The sequence below is a fragment of the Oncorhynchus tshawytscha genome, linkage group LG08 (genome assembly GCF_018296145.1).
Source record: "Oncorhynchus tshawytscha isolate Ot180627B linkage group LG08, Otsh_v2.0, whole genome shotgun sequence".
NCBI classification, from domain to species: Eukaryota; Metazoa; Chordata; class Actinopteri; order Salmoniformes; family Salmonidae; genus Oncorhynchus; species Oncorhynchus tshawytscha.
In genome coordinates, this window is record NC_056436.1 from 36,412,583 (window position 1) to 36,428,660 (window position 16,078).

The window sequence follows — 16,078 nt, forward strand, 5'->3', positions numbered from 1 at the left end:
GCTTGTCCACTTGTCCACAAAGTGTCACTGTGTTTGACTGTAGCCTACATCATTGGAAACACAGGACATTATCGTAACCTAAAATATCCAGTCAACGATGTTTATTTCAGTGTAATAAGCTAACATGTACATCAGCAACCGTACCACTAACTGCAGCTCATAACATAAATACTGAGAAATCAAAAAAGGAAATGGCAAACAAGCCCTCAACTATTTGGTATTTCATATGAGGATGCTGACCCCTGCTGGGTGTAGGAGGTACAGTACAAACATAAATACACTTCAAATGTACGAAGTTAGTCCAGGTTAAGGAATTCCAATGTCAAATAATAGTATATCATATTTTGGTGTTGCCAAGGTGAAATTCAGTAGTATGGACACAGAGGAATTCCTACCACATGATCTGCTGTAGGTTTCTCTAAAACCCTCAGTAAAAAGTGAGAATAGCCACCATTTGATTAAATGCACGTAGAGAGGGTAAAGTATTAGTAGACGATAGTATTAAGAAAATAAGTGTGGAAATTACTACATTTAAACACTATCTACAAAATAACTGACAATACTAAACGAGATGACATTGGTCATGCACCTTGTAGGTGACAAGTCATTATAATTATCGCAAGGAGCTCCTACACTAGTCTAGACTGTACCCGTCATAGCATCCTCGCACAATGTAATTCTCCTTTCTGCCTTGCCATCACCTGCACAGGGGAACCAGAGATTCTTATGTCTTCACAGTATTGATTTAGCAGTCAATCCCAGTGTAAACCTACAATACAACTTTATTATCCATCGTTTCAGTGACGAACCAAACACTCCCCCCCCACAAGTCACACAGACGCACCGTTGAGAGGCGCACAGGGTCAAGCTGTAGTGCTCTCTCTGGATGGAGAGCATGTTATGGGCTCAAGGGTAGAGGATTGTTGTTGGGATAAAAAAGGTAATGGTAGAAACAGAGAAGAAAGGAATGGACTAACAAAAGAGCCCCGAAGCAGAGGAGACTGTGCAGATGAATCCAGCAAGGGCCTAGAAACCCACTGAGGCTTGGATGTGATTCTGTGCCAGTGACAGCCTTCATGGGATGTGTCATATTCCACATCAGGAAGAGAACATACCACCTGTCTCCTGGCAATGCAGCATCTCTTCCGGTCTGTAAACTCTTGTGTTTTCCTGCTACTGTGCCTTTCATATAATTCTCTCATTGCCTACGCTAACTAGAATGTATCAGTTGCACCAAAACTGTATAAAATAAAACAATGAATAGACAAAAGGGAGTGAAAATTATTTGGTCAAAATGGCTGCCGTCTCCAGTAGTGTGTTCCTGTGCGTGGCCATTGATCTGTGCGGTCTGTTCCGGGGTTCTGCTTCTCCCCCCCAGGAGCCACAGTTAGACAGGGGTGACGCTCAGGTCCTCCGACAGGGAGAAGCCTGAGTCTCTGTCCCGGGTGGGTTTCTCAGGTTTGGTGTGCTTCCTCACATCCTCATGTCCATAGCTGGCGTGGCGCTTCAGTAGCAGTTTGGGCATACAAGAGGAGGCTGCACCCAGGCCTGCCCCTGAGCAGGAGGAGAAAGAGCCGCTGGGGGCACAGCTGGTGCTGGGGCAGGGCTCTGGGCTTTTGGGCACCACCAGGGGCAGTCTCTCCACCTCGTAGCTCTGCTCATCGTAGGCATAGTTGACGTTGCCACAGGGGAAGCTCTGCAGCTTAGCCAGGTCCACTGCCTGGCCCCCACTGGCGCCTCCTGCTGGGCCCTTCCGGGAGGACACCAGGCTGAGGCTGGGTGCACCCTGGGGCGCAGAAAGGGTCTGGCAGGACGAGGAGGGGGATGAGGAGCACAGGCTGCTGGGGGCAGGGAGGCCGAGGCTGCCATCGCACCCAGAGTCGGTGCACTCGGAGGTAGGGGGTGCTGCCTGGAGGGCAGAGCAGCTGCTGGACAGGGGCATGGACTGGGTATGAGACAGTGCTGTCTTCCCCTGACCAAAGCTCTCCAGCACCCACGAGCCATAGGTTGGGTTCCACAGGTTCTTGGTCTTGTTTTTGAGCCTCTGGCTGCCTGAGAAGGAGCTGTTCCTGGAGCAAGGCTGGAGGAGGGGCTCAGGTTGGAGCCAGGCCCCAGGGCAGACCCCTGGAGCAGGGACAGGCTCAGCCCAGCAGGGCTCCAGGGCCTCACGGTATGAGGCCACCTCCTGAGGCAGCTGCTGGGGCCTATGTAGCAGCAGACGGGGCTTGTGTGGTTGGGGCAGCGGGGTGGGACCAATGCCCAGACCCAGGCTGCTGAGCTGGGGAGAGACCTCCTGGGAGGGGGCCACCAGCAGAGGGGTCAGACTGCCTGAGGTGTCAGGGCAGATCACAGTGGTCAAGTCCTCCTCTATTGTGGGGCCATACTCCACAGGCAGGGGTGTGTTGATCACATCAGGGTCCTGGGTGGGAGAGCAAGAATATAAATGGTAAATATAAAATGGTGTGTTATAAAGGAAATGCATCCCTGGCTGCCAGTGGGTCAGTACCTGAGTGCAGTAGTTGATCCTCTCCAGAATGGTGGAGAAATTGGGTCTGTGTTCAGGGCAGTGCTGCCAGCACTGAGTCATGATCCGGTAACTACAGAAGGGAAAGGGAGAAAAAAAACTCAATATCATGGATTTAAGTCTAAAATTGCATATAGGCCTTGCAACAACAGTAAATGCATTATAAATTCCCACCAAGAGTCAACTCTCCATCAGCTCAATCTGATCTACTCACACAGGCCCGGGACAGCTCTTCGGGGGGTCCATCCTCCCCCCACTCGTCACAAACTCCAGAACCTCTTGGTTGGTCTTGCAGGGGTAAGGCATGTAGCCAAGAGAGAAAATCTCCCAGAGCAATACTCCAAATGACCTGCAGAGGGAGAACAGAGCTCAGTTTAAAAAGTTGCTAAGAGAAATCAGTTGCTGTCCCATTTACACTGGCCGTATGTACTTATACCACTCATTCAACTTTGGATACATCAACTTTGGATCATGTAGAAGAGTAAACTGGTTACCAGGTGTCAGTTTTGCAGGTGAAGATGCCCTCCATGAAGGCCTCTGGCGGCATCCACTTGACGGGCAGCATGGCACGGCCACCCTTTCTGTAGTAGCTGGCCCTATGGGGGAGAATGAGTCATGGTTAGTGTCTCAAACTCCTCTAGGTATATAACTCAATGGGAATAGTGAGTCTTCATCACTGCATGGAGCGAGACCAGACTGATCCTACAGATACGTTGAGATTTCAACTAGGAAAAAAAAGAATAGAGTAATTAAAACAGCTCATGTCATGAAGATCAAGAGGCTTGGTAGATGCCGATTGTGCTATCGGGACAGATACTACTAGTGGTTTAAGTGTACCTGTATATATCACGCGCCATTCCAAAGTCCCCTATCTTAGCCACTCTGTCTGGCCCAGGGCAGGTCAGCAAACAATTCCTGGCAGCTATGTCTCTGAAACACACAACATTGAATACCTCTTAATGTAATATGAATACCGCATGCAAAAAGGTCATGCTTAGGTTGTGGTAGGAGGACATAGTAACCTGTGGATGAAGTGGTTCTCCTCCAAGTAACGGCAGCCGAAGGCGATGTCTCTGGCCACGTGTAACAGCTCCAGCATGGTGAGGGAGGAGCTCTGACTCTGAAAAGACACCATACAAAACCATTACTGCTGGCTTTTACCTACACAGACCTACAGGGCTGTTTAACAGTTGAGAGACACTCCACTTCTGACGGTTTTGGGTCAGTTCTGTCTAAGGGAGCTAATGATCGTTTTGTTTCTGTTCTGTCTCAGGAAGCTACTGACCGTTTTGGGTCTGTTCTGTCTCAGGAAGCTCTTCATATCTCCTCCAGTCATCAGCTCAAGGAGGATGAAGCGGGGCAGGATCTGCAGACTCACCCCGATGCAGCGCACTATGTTCTGGTGGCTGAACTTACTGTGGACACACAAGGACAGTGGTGGTGAATACACTGCCTCAGGCCAGACACCAGCTGTAATATCTTCAGGGTACACAGGATCCGGCACCATTCCGTTTTGGACTGTTTCATTCCTGAAACTATTTGGCCAGATCCGGTACCTCTTGGCAAAAAATAAACGTAATATGAAAAAGTAGATTTTCAGCCCTTACCTAATATTCTAAGAGTTGATTGGGGTACAGCCGGCCTGGGTTTATGGTTTGAGCAACATTATGTTTGAGACCAACGTGTGGCTGTGTGAGAAGCATGGCTTCATCGCTCACAGAACTAGAATGAGATTCATTTTCTATGATCTCTCTGCCTCTCTCTGATAGACATGAGCCTGCAACTCTCTGCTCTCCAGCGTTGTACTTAATTTATTTACATATATAATCACAACCACGAGAAGGGTTCTGGAGGAGCTGGAGCACCCCTGATTAATTCAAATACATTTGAAAAAGTTATAGAATTACTGCTGTTTGTCCAGAAATAAATGAAATAATTTAGAGTAGCCTACTAATTTAGCCACAGAGGATCAATAGCTTCTTTAAAAATGAAAAATAAATAGCCTAGCTGTGGATTGTGTATAGTAGCCCATTAACGAGGCATAGCCTACAAGTCGAGAACGCTCGGCAAATCTGTCATTTGCAATTTGTCAATTGCATGGAATTTGTTTATTGAAAGGCCACATTTTCCCCCAGACCCTAGGATACTAAAAATGTTCCCCATGTGTGCAACTTCTGGAAGTGCCTCTACTCTACTGCTCTATGTCACCACACAAATAAAATGTGATTACATGCAAGCCAGGCTTTATTATACAGGTGATGTGTTTTTTTCGCATGCGTTCCGGTACCTTAGAGCTCCCCAGCTCACCCACTAATTTTTTTGTTCCGACACCTCCCGATTTCCAAATTAAGCACGGATTGTTACAAAAGTATGTGTGATGTTGTGTGGTGGTGTCTACATTCATGCGTCTGTGTTTACATCTGTATGTCTAGGGTTATTTCATGGCCAGGAAACACTCCGGGTCCCAATTTACCCCAAGCTGCTTATTATGTACTCTGTTATGCCTGCTTTAGCCCGACAGCATCTGCTCGACAGATATGCTTTTTAATGCTTTCAGCAGAGCTCCATTTGGAGGAGAGACGAGGTTCTTCTGGCAACCAGCTGCTGTCTCCTCGATAGGGATGAATTACCTGACTCACTATGATAAATAGCTGGGGAGCTGGTTAACCAAACAAGCAGCACACAAAACAGGGCAGCAGACTAGCCTGCTGAGCGCTAAGTGATGGCATGACAGTGTTTGGGTCTCATCCGCCTGCCTCATGGTACGCTATGTTACAGTATGCATCCTGTGTGTGTGTGTGTGTGTGTGTGTGGTGCAGGAGGAAGTGGATGGGGCCGTGTGTTCCAGCCCAATGCACCTCATAATCAGGGCCTCCATCAGGAAATCCATCTCGTCCTGTTCAGAGCAGATCTCTGGAAGAGTCTGTGGAGCAGAGAGGTAACAATAGGCAGTCAGGCCAATCAGGTCCTATTCAGAGCAGAGCAGTGAGAGACACACCCAATGGCACAAATGTGTTTACGTCCCTGTTAGTGAGCATTTCTCCTTTACCAAGGTAATCAAACCACCTGACAGGTGTGGCATATTAAGAAGTTGATTAAACAGCATGATCCTTACACAGGTGCACCTTGTGCTGGGGACAATCAAAAGGCCACTAAAATGTGCAGTTTTGTCACAACACAATGCCACAGATGTCTCAAGTTTTGAGAGAGCGTGCAATTGGCATGCTGACTGCAGGAATATGCAACAGAGCTGATGTCAGAGAATGTCATGTTCATTTCTCTACCATAAGCTGCCTCCAACGTCGTTTTAGAGAATTTGGCAGTACATCGAATCGGCCTCACAACCGCAGACCATGTGTAATTACACCAGCCCAGGACCTCCACATCTAGCTTCTTCACCTGTGGGATCGTCTGAGGGGGAGTGCTGAGGAGTATTTCTGTCTGTAATAAAGTCCTTTTTCTGGAGAAAAAAAAACTAATTCTGATTGGCTCAGCCTGGCTCCCCGGTGAGTGGGTCTGCCTCCGAGTGGGTCTGCCTCCCAAGTGGGTGGGCCTGCCTCCCAGACCCACCCATAGCTGTGCCCCTGCCCAGTCATGTGACATCCATTTTTGAGGGCCTAATGAAGTTATTTAAACTCACTGATTTCCTTCTATGAACTGTATGTTACTCAGTAAAATCGTTGAAAATGTTGCATGTTGCGTTTATATTTTTGTTCAGCAGACATTGTTTACCGGGGGGCAGGGCTACCGAGATAAAGGCTAATCTGAAGATGGTGCTGGCTGAGGTTAAAACTGGTGAGTGTAGATGGTATAGGGATATTGTTATCCACATCAGCACAAATTAGGCTGAAACAGTCAGAGGTCATCAAGTGCAACATAACTTCAGCGTGTAATTTAACAAGAAATATATATTGGCATTGAATAATTGTCTCTGGCCCCCTCCCAGTAAAGGGGAGTGATGAGCTCTACAGCAGACTCACAAATGAATCAGTGGTTGAAAACGTATTTCTGTCCCTCACAAAAGATAGCACAGTCAGCTCAATTTTCTCCATTGAGACTGGGTATGTGCCTCAATCTAGGTCTGGTAAAACTAAACATGGCAGTGTTTGCCTTAGCAATCTCCCTGGAATAAAGACTTCCTCCATTCCTGTGATTATTGAAAGAGAGTGAAAATACCTCATCTCAAAATAGGACTACTTAATGTTAGATCCCTCACTTCCAAGGCAGTCATAGTCAATGAATCATAAACTTGAGGTGATTGGCTTGACTGAAACATGGCTCAAGCCTGATCAATTGACTGTGTAAAAGGAAGCCTATCCTTCTGGTTACTCTAATGACCATATCCATTGCGCATCCCGCAAAAGGCAGAGGTATTGCAAACATTTGACAGCAAATTTCAATTTACAGGAGGGAAAAAAAGGACTGCGTCTTTGTCTTTTGAGGTTCTAGTCATGAAATCTATGCAGACTTCTCAATTACTTTTTATAGCTACTGTTTACAGGCCTCCTGTGCCGTATACAGCGTTCCTCACCGAGTTCCCTGAATTCCTATCGGACCTCGTAGTCATAATAGTCCACAGACACTACAAAGGCTTTCAGAGCCATCGACTCAGTGGGTTTTGTGCAACATGTCTCGGGACCTACACAATGTCACAATCATACCCTGGATCTAGTTTTGAAGGAGGTCCACCTCCCATCTCCTGTGGAATAGATAGTGTATCTAAATGTTTTTCCTCATAATCTTAAACTATTGGACCACCAATTTTATTTGCCCAGACCCCTACCAAGGATTAACAAGAGCCACCCTATAGGTTCTCTGATAACGCAAAGATTCCTAGATGCCCTTTCAGACTCCACCTACCCAAGTACAAAAATCAGTTAACCACCTAACCTAGGATCTAAACTTAACTTTGCGTAATATCCTAGATCCAGTCACGTCACTGAAAACAAAAAAACATTTGTCACAAGAAACTAGCTCCCTGGTATACACAAAATACCGGAGCCCTGAAACAAGCTTCCAGAAAATTGGAATGGAAATGGAGGTCCACTAAATTGGAAGTCTTCCGACTAGCTTGGACGGACATTATCGAAAAAGCCCTCACTGCTGCTCGATCAGCCTACTTTTCAAAATTGATTGAGAAAAATTAAAATACTGACGCAACGCAAACTAAAAACAAGCATTCCCCAAGTGATAATGGCCTTCACTTCAGCAGTGATGAATTCATGAACTTCTTTGACGAAAAAATCATGAGCATTAGAAAGATAATTGCAGTCTCCTCTTTGAATATGTGTATTTCTCCAAAACCCAGTTGTCCTCAGTCTGTACAGAACTGCCAGGACCTTGGATCAATTGAGAGACTCAGGTTTTTTAAATCCTGTATTTCAACACATTCCACAGCAATAGTAATGGACTCTAAACCTTCCAGCTGCCTAATATAACCTCTTCCTACTAAACTACTGAAAGAGCTATTTCCTGTACTTAGCCCTCCTATGTTGAATATAATAAATGGCTCCCTGTCCTCCGGATGTGTACCAAACTCACTAAAAGTGGCAGTAATGAAGTACCTTCAGGCATTTGGAAATTGCTCCCAAGGATGAACCAGACTTGTGGAGGTCTACTATTATTTTCTGAGGTCTTGGCAGATTTTGTTTGATTTTCCCATGATGTCAAGCAAAGAGGCAATGAGTTTGAAGGTAGGCCTTGAAATACATCCACAGGTACACCTCCCATTGACTCAAATTATGTCAATCAGCCTATCAGAAGCTTCTAAAGCCATGACATCATTTTCTGGAATTTTCCGAGCTGTTTAAAGGCACAGTCAACATAATGTATGGAAATTTCTGACCCACTGGAATTGTGATACAGTGAATTATAAGTGAAATAATCTGTCTGTAAACAATTGTTGGAAAATTACTTGTGTCATGCACAAAGTAGATGTCCTAACCGACTTGCCAGAACTATAGTTTGTTAACAAGAAATTTGTCGAGTGGTTGAAAAACGAGTTTTCATGACTCTGATGTAAACTTCCGACTTCAACTGTACATGTACAGTAATGGCCAAAAGTTTTGAGAATGACACAAATATTAATTTTCACAAAGTCTGCTGCCTCAGTTTGTATGATGGCAATTTGCATATACTCTAGAATGTTATGAAGAGTGATTAGATGAATTGCAAATAATTGGAAAGTCCCTCTTTGCCATGCAAATGAGCTGAATCCCCCCAAAAACATTTCCACTGCATTTCAGCCCCGCCACAAAAGGACCAGCTGACATCATGTCAGTGATTCTCTTGTTTACACAGGTGTGAGTGTTGACGAGGACAAGGCTGGAGATCACTCTGTCATGCTGATTGAGTTCGAATAACAGACTGGAAGCTTCAAAAAGAGGGTGGTGCTTGGAATCATTGTTCTTCCTCTGTCAACCATGGTTACCTGCAAGAAACACGTGCCGTCATCATTGCTTGCACAAAAAGGGCTTCACAGGCAAGGATATTTCTGCAAAAAAAACACGCAAAAAAGGATATGGCTTTTTTAGTAAGATTGCATCTAAATCAACCATTTATCAGATCATCAAGAACTTCAAGGAGAGCGGTTCAATTGTTGTGAAGAAGGCTTCAGGGCACGCAAGAAAGTCCAGCAAGCGCCAGGACCGTCTCCTAAAGTTGATTCAGCTGCGGGATCGGGGCACCACCAGTACAGAGCTTGCTCAGGAATGCAGCAGGCAGGTGTGAGTGCATCTACACACACAGTGAGGCAAAGACTTTTGGAGGATGGCCTGGTGTCAAGAAGGGCAGCAAAGAAGACACTTCTCTCCAGGAAAAACATCAGGGACAGACTGATATTCTGCAAAAGGTACAGGGATTGGACTGCTGAGAACTGGGGAAAAGTAATTTTCTCTGATGAATCCCCTTTCCGATTGTTTGGGGCATCCGGAAAAAAGCTTGTCCGGAGAAGACAAGGTGAGCGCTACCATCAGTCCTGTGTTATGCCAACAGTAAAGCATCCTGAGACCATTCATGTGTGGGGTTGCTTCTCAGCCAAGGGAGTGGGCTCACTCACAATTTTGCCTCAGAACACAGCCATGAATTAAGAATGGTACCAACACATCCTCTGAGAACAACTTCTCCCAACCATCCAGGGACAGTTTGGTGACGAACAATGCATTTCCAGCATGTTGGAGCAATAAGTGGCTCGGGGAACAAAACATCGATATTTTGGGTCAGGAAACTCCCCATACCTTAATCCCATTGAGAACTTGTGGTCAATCCTCAAGAGGTGGGTGGACAAAAAAAAAACACAAATTCTGACAAACTCCAAGCATGGATTATGCAAGAATGGGCTGCCATCAGTCAGGATGTGGCCCAGAAGTTAATTGACAGCGTGCCAGGGCGGAATGCAGAGGTCTTGAAAAAGAAGGGTCAACACTGCAAATATTGACTCTTTGCATCAACTTCATGTAATTGTCAATAAAAGCCTTTGACACGTATGAAATGCTTGTAATTATACTTCAGTATTCCATAGTAATATCTGACAAAAATATCTAAAGACACTGAAGCAGCAAACTTTGTGGAAATTAATATTTGTGTCATTCTCCAAACTTTTGGCCACAACTGTACTCTTATAATCTCCACCGGCACAGCCAGAAGAGGACTGGCCACCCCTCAGAGCCTGGATCCTTTCTAGGTTTTTTCCTAGGTTCATGCCTTTCTGGGGAGTTTTTCCTAGCCACTGTGCATCTACATCTGCATTGCTTGCTGTTTGGAGTTTTAGGCTGGGTTTCTGTATTGCACTTTGTGACATCGGCTGATGTAAAAAGGGCTTCATAAATACATTTTATTGATTGATTTTCACACCCTGTTTTCTCGGAAAATCAATGAATTCATTAATATATGTAGCTGAATTAATTAATTCATTAATGTCAACGTCTATGGTATGTGTGATGCAATTATGTTACATTTCCCCTAATTGGAGAGGGCTGGATTGTGGTAATAGCTGGAGCGGAATAAGTGTAACGTTATCAAATACATCTTAACATATGGTTTCCATGGCTTCCATGTGTTTTGATGCCATTGCATTTGCTCCGTTCCAGCCATTATTATGAGCCGTCCTCCCCTTCAGCAGCCTCCACTGATTTTAACCCTACTCTTAAATGATCACGTAATCGCGCATTGTTTGACTTGCATCATGCATTTTTCCAAGCAGAAGCAATACATACAGACATGTTGTGTCACAGCGAAACAGAGAGACTAATAGAACGACATTTAGATCCGTGTTGAAGTCTATTTAAAGGTCACGAGCACAATCTCCTTTGTTCGATTACAGGTCTGCACGTCATTGTTGCTTACAACACAGAGGCAAAAAGGGGACCTTGTTATTGTCGACATCCAGACAGTTCTCAATGCAACAGACCAGCAGTACATATAATGAAGAAAATGTCAAGGAAAACTACCATAGAGGAATATATTTTTGGTCAAAAAGGTTACCAATATTCTCTCTACTCCTGTTTTTAAGACATTCAGTCATATGCACGGCCAAAAGCAATTACTTCATTTCAACTGCTATGTGCTAATGTGCTTCAAGTCATGGACGAGTACCGGAGACGGAGGAAGAGGAACTGACCTTTATGGCCACTTGCATGGCTGTGTTCTCGCCATTCATCCCTAGAACCTGGCCCTCATACACCTCCCCAAATGCTCCATGGCCCAACGCCCTGCAAACACACACCAAGCCAGACAGATGACAAAGAGCTTAATTCCAGAGTCCAGTCAAAACCTGAAGTGACTTGAACATAGCACACTACTACAAATAAATGATCATGTAATGCACTTAATAGCTTATAGGTCTCTGCTGTGTCAGCCTCGCTGTGTGTGTGGACTACCTGAGGAGGGTGATGTTCTTGCGTGGTACTTCCTTCAGCTCGCTCAGTGAAGCAGCCTTGCCAGCAAAGCAGTAGTTTGGGTTGTAGTCTGTCATGATGGTGGATGACCGGATCTTACTCAGCTTGTACTCTGGACTCTGGAGACGCAGCCTGACCGCATGCAGCTGGTTCTTCTTACGGTAGTATACTGTAGGGGAGAGAGAGACCAGGAAGATGGGGTTGGTTACTGTGATACAGCCCTCGGCTTCAAACTGTTGCTATACTGTAACTATCAGAGACAACATCCCACTAGCGCTGCATTAGACACACTACCCTGATGTCTGTCTGTCCTCTAACCTCTGGCCTCTGGCCCTGGTCCAGTCAGTGACTAGCTAACAGTCTGTGAGTTGAGGACCGAGGACTCACCCTCCGTGGAGGCGGCCCGCGGCCTCGATGCAGGTTGGTAGTCTGCCTGGAGGGCTGGGTGGGGGCCCTGGGGGGGCGATGCGTGGAGGTGAGAGGTGCCCTCTGCTGTGATGTCGAGCTGCAGGTGCAGACAGACGCGACACTCGGGGGAGGAGTGGGGGGCCCGTGGACAGACTACCAACCTACAATGGGGGAGAGCTCAGGTGAAGAGACACTGTTAAGTGTCTGAGGTCTGTCTCCACCCTGGAAGGGCCCTCTCCATGGGCCACTGTGGGGCTGCATAAACCATCTGGCCCAGGGCTAAGGATTTTGTGTTGGGTTGAGTGTGTATGTGTTGTATGTTGTGTGTTACGCATGTTGTGTGTTTAGGATATAGGGAAACTATTTACTGACACTGTACAGTATGTTTTCTGAATTAATAGCTCCGACATCACTTCCTCTGAGGCTCATGGGAACGTTCTGTCGTCAGATCCAGAGGGACTTTCACTTCACGGTGAAACTTTGTGTTAATTACGGGTTTTATTTATTTAGCATTGGGGGGGAAAGTACAGTTACACTTCAGTCATGGCACAGTGTGTTACAGTTCGTGCACAAGTCAAACTCTAAATATCTGTATCTCATACTGACATAGATGGATGGTTTGTTGCCTTCACGGACAACAGTAATCACATAGTTAATCGTTCATATCCCGACACTCTATTGTTATTGGTAGTATTAACTCCTCCGCGGTTGAGAGATGTACACTATATGAGAGAGGTATAGGGGATTAGAGAAGATCATTTCGCAGCAAAGCAGTAATGCTTGGATCCTGACAGGGCATATGCATAGTGATGAGTCACCACCACAGTGCTTTTAAAGCTTAAAAGTTGACATTCTGCCATGGTAAGACACTCCATGGTTAGACACTCCTTTAAAATCAGCACTGTCTGGAAAAGAAGTCTTCCACGTACAGAGCTGACCTCCGCTCTTACCGCAGCACACGGACAGAGCTGACCTCCGCTCTTACCGCAGCACACGGACAGAGCTGACCTCCGCTCTTACCGCAGCACACGGACAGAGCTGACCTCCGCTCTTACCGCAGCACACGGACAGAGCTGACCTCCGCTCTTACCGCAGCACACGGGCGTCAAAAAGGGGGCAGTGCAAACAGAAACATCCGATAATCCCTCACTGTCCTACATTTCTAGCCCCCCCAAAAAATAATAAGACAATTGGTTAAAAAAAAAAAATGTTTGCATGCGCACACATTAAGTACACACATAACACGGTAGCAGCATTCAATATGATATGGATCATTGCCTATTGGCAAGACAAAGTTAGACACTAATATTAGGAGAATCGATGATTATTCTCTCTTTCACTCTTCAAAGCAGAATAATCAAAGGTACAATTTAAAGGTTCATATCAGTCCTTTTCCTAATTCCCTAATCGTTCCTTTTAGCAGGGTAATTGTGCAATCATTAGCATTAAGCGGTGAAGCCATGTTTCACCTTGAATGTGATTATAAAACAAGTATACAGTAGAGGGTAAGAATTGTTACTGGAGATATGTCCAATGCGCCCTTTGAAGCATGAATAGATATACAGTATATGTTATTGCACGCAATCAGGACCATCAATCCCAATGTGCCACACAACTAACTGAATACTTAGCTAACCCCTTCACTCCAACATAAATGTCTTAGATTGTGTGGTCTGAAATAGTGTAAGAGTGAATGGTGGTTAGTCTCACTGTAATCCCTTAAGCCCCTCCAAAATGATGTGTATCACAGTTCAAATATGTCTAGTCTCCACCAGGCTTGAAATCTGAAATAAAGATAATGCCCAAGGGCTTGCAAGACAAACCCATTATTGTCACTGTGGAAAATGATAAGCCTACATTCCTAAAAGGCCACCTCATGTACTCTTTCTGTCAAGTCTCTGAGTTATTTTATATTCAAGCTCTGCCTTTCTCTACAATTAAGTATCTTGCTGGTTTTTGACTGCTGTGTTGAATCGTGGACTTCTGCCATTCACTCTCATCCAATGTCACATTTCCCTCAAATAGAACACATTAAACCACAGCTTGGTTTAAAATGCTAAGCGTCCTGCCTTTTTAGGATGCTTTCATTCTGAAAGTTAAATACAGTATCGTCGGCATGGAGAGAAGCTCACAGCTCACAGGCGGTGAAAGGTGGAGGGCACAGAGTCCACACAGAACTGGAAGAGTCTCTTACTGATGGTGAGGCTGGCGCAGGTCAGGACGATGCCCGTCACCACGATAGATGCCACCACGGCCAGGATGAGGGACAGGGACAGCTGGCCTTTTGGGGTGAGGCCCTGAGGGGCTGCTGGGGGGGGTCAGAGGTCAGGGTTAGCAGGGGAAGATGGAGAACCACTAAGATTATAAGAATGTTTCAAAGACAATGGAAATACTAGTGAGGTCGTTAACAACCATGCATTCCATTCCTCCGTGTATTTTATTCGATGATTGTACCATTTAATAAGAAACAGATTGGCAGAAATTCTCAAGGACTCATTTTTTAAATTTTGCATTCATGATCCCAAAACACATCCAGTAAATTAGGGTATTTCCATGACTGTACAGAAGTTACCTGTGCAGGTGACATTGTCACTGGCCAGCACCTCCTCGTTGTGACAGAGGCAGAGGATGAGCCGAGTGTCCTCGTCTCGTTTGCAGCTCTGGGTCTGGCAGTGACTGCAATTGAGCTGCACCTTGATCTCACATTCTCCATGGCTCTCCATGGCTGAGTGGAGAGGATGACAGAGGACATTACATCACCACATGAATCTCACAAGAACAATGCTGTAGCACAAGCACTGGTCAACCTAGCCATATGTATGACTAAAAAGAGATGACGTTTAACAATCTTTGTATCTTTGTATCTCTTCTTCATAACATCGTCAAACACTGGAGTTAAATTCTTAGCTATGGTCAACTAAACCTAATCATGTTTTCACTGTAATGTCGATACTGCATGACCATGGATCAATTGATCTGTTTTAGTTTGTGTTTTTGTCATGTCTTTCACTACAAAGAGAACTGCTTTGTATTCCGGGCAGCATTGGCAGCACATGCTTTGGCCACAAATGACATTGTCATGCCGTAAAGAATTGATTGGCTGCCTGTTTTTCAGCGGCTAAAAAGAAGACAGCATGGCGCCAGGATCAACAAGATCCGTGAGGCTATCAATTAGGTCACCGGTGTCTGAGGATTGAGGCGCCCTTCCCTACTTCTCCCACTGAATCAGTCAGGTGATAGAGACACACAGACCTCTGTTACGGCCAGGGCTCTTTCCTTGCGCCCTCCTGGCTTCCAGTGACACTGATGTAGTAGGAGAAAGCCTTACCTGCCAGCGGCTGGAGAAATATCTCCCCCATGGGATGAACAAAGGAGATGCCATCCTGACCGCCCGCTGTGATGTCATCAGTCAGCGCGGCATCGCCTCCTTGATTTAGATTAAACACGATATTAAAGATAAGTGCATGTTTGAGCTAATAATAATGGCTTATTATTGTCTGCACATCTGCTAACAAGTGGCAATCTTCCTTTTGAACAAAAAAGGTCTGGGTAGAGGGAGAGTATGTATGGTATATTAACGATGCTGAAAGAAATCAAATGTCTCTCAATCAATCTGTTCATATCTTGATCATTCAACCAATTCGGTGCCTTTTGAAAAGTGTCATTTGGTTTAAAAAATGTTTTCATAAAGAACACGTTCAACTTCATAAAAACGTTTTCCCATCTCAAGAGGTTACATTTTTAAAAATACGATAGTAAATGTCTATTAAGTACCAAATAAAGTAGCAGCATTGACCAATACAGGTTAATTATCAAATCAGCCATAAAGCCCCTTTTGACAGAGGGTATTGAATGTAAAAATCCAATAGTTGGCCTAATTTCAGTTTATGTGACAAAACAAGCAAGTATAGTGTAGAGAATCAATTTACCATCTAAACTGTGAAATATATTTTCCATAATCAAACATTTTGTAGTTTCAGCTGTTTGAAACTGGTGTACAAAACATCAAAGTAAAAGACACAAAAACATAGAAATAGCGCATATAGAACAGATCTACCGCTTTTTAGACTTGCTTTCAATGAGAATGACATACACTACATCACCAAAAGTATGTGGACAAGCCTTCAAATTAGTGGATTCAGCTATTTCAGCCACACCCTTTGCTGACGAGTGTATAAAATCGAGCACACAGCCTTGCAATCTCCAGAGACAAACATTGGCAGTAGAATGTCCGGTAATGAAGAGTTCAGTG

At 45.0% G+C, this 16,078-nt stretch overlaps 1 protein-coding gene across 2 annotated transcripts in view; it reads right to left on the bottom strand.

Moving 5' to 3' along the window:
• Positions 1-86: 86 nt before the first annotated feature.
• Positions 87-16,078, bottom strand: part of ltk (leukocyte receptor tyrosine kinase) — a 109,393-nt gene continuing 93,401 nt past the window's right edge. The window contains exons 18-30 of one of the 2 annotated variants that reach the window (XM_024428590.2): positions 15,155-15,253; positions 14,399-14,551; positions 14,021-14,131; positions 11,401-11,587; positions 11,142-11,232; positions 5,383-5,447; positions 3,810-3,939; positions 3,547-3,644; positions 3,362-3,454; positions 3,019-3,120; positions 2,739-2,873; positions 2,507-2,597; positions 87-2,419 (exon numbers count right to left, since the gene is read on the bottom strand). In XM_024428590.2, coding sequence (XP_024284358.2) covers positions 1,388-2,419; positions 2,507-2,597; positions 2,739-2,873; positions 3,019-3,120; positions 3,362-3,454; positions 3,547-3,644; positions 3,810-3,939; positions 5,383-5,447; positions 11,142-11,232; positions 11,401-11,587; positions 14,021-14,131; positions 14,399-14,551; positions 15,155-15,253 — 2,387 coding nt within the window. In that variant the 3' untranslated portion in view covers positions 87-1,387. Of the gene's footprint in view, positions 2,420-2,506; positions 2,598-2,738; positions 2,874-3,018; positions 3,121-3,361; positions 3,455-3,546; positions 3,645-3,809; positions 3,940-5,382; positions 5,448-11,141; positions 11,233-11,400; positions 11,588-14,020; positions 14,135-14,398; positions 14,552-15,154; positions 15,254-16,078 lie in introns of both variants that reach the window. The other variant, XM_042325480.1, reaches the window with a different exon arrangement.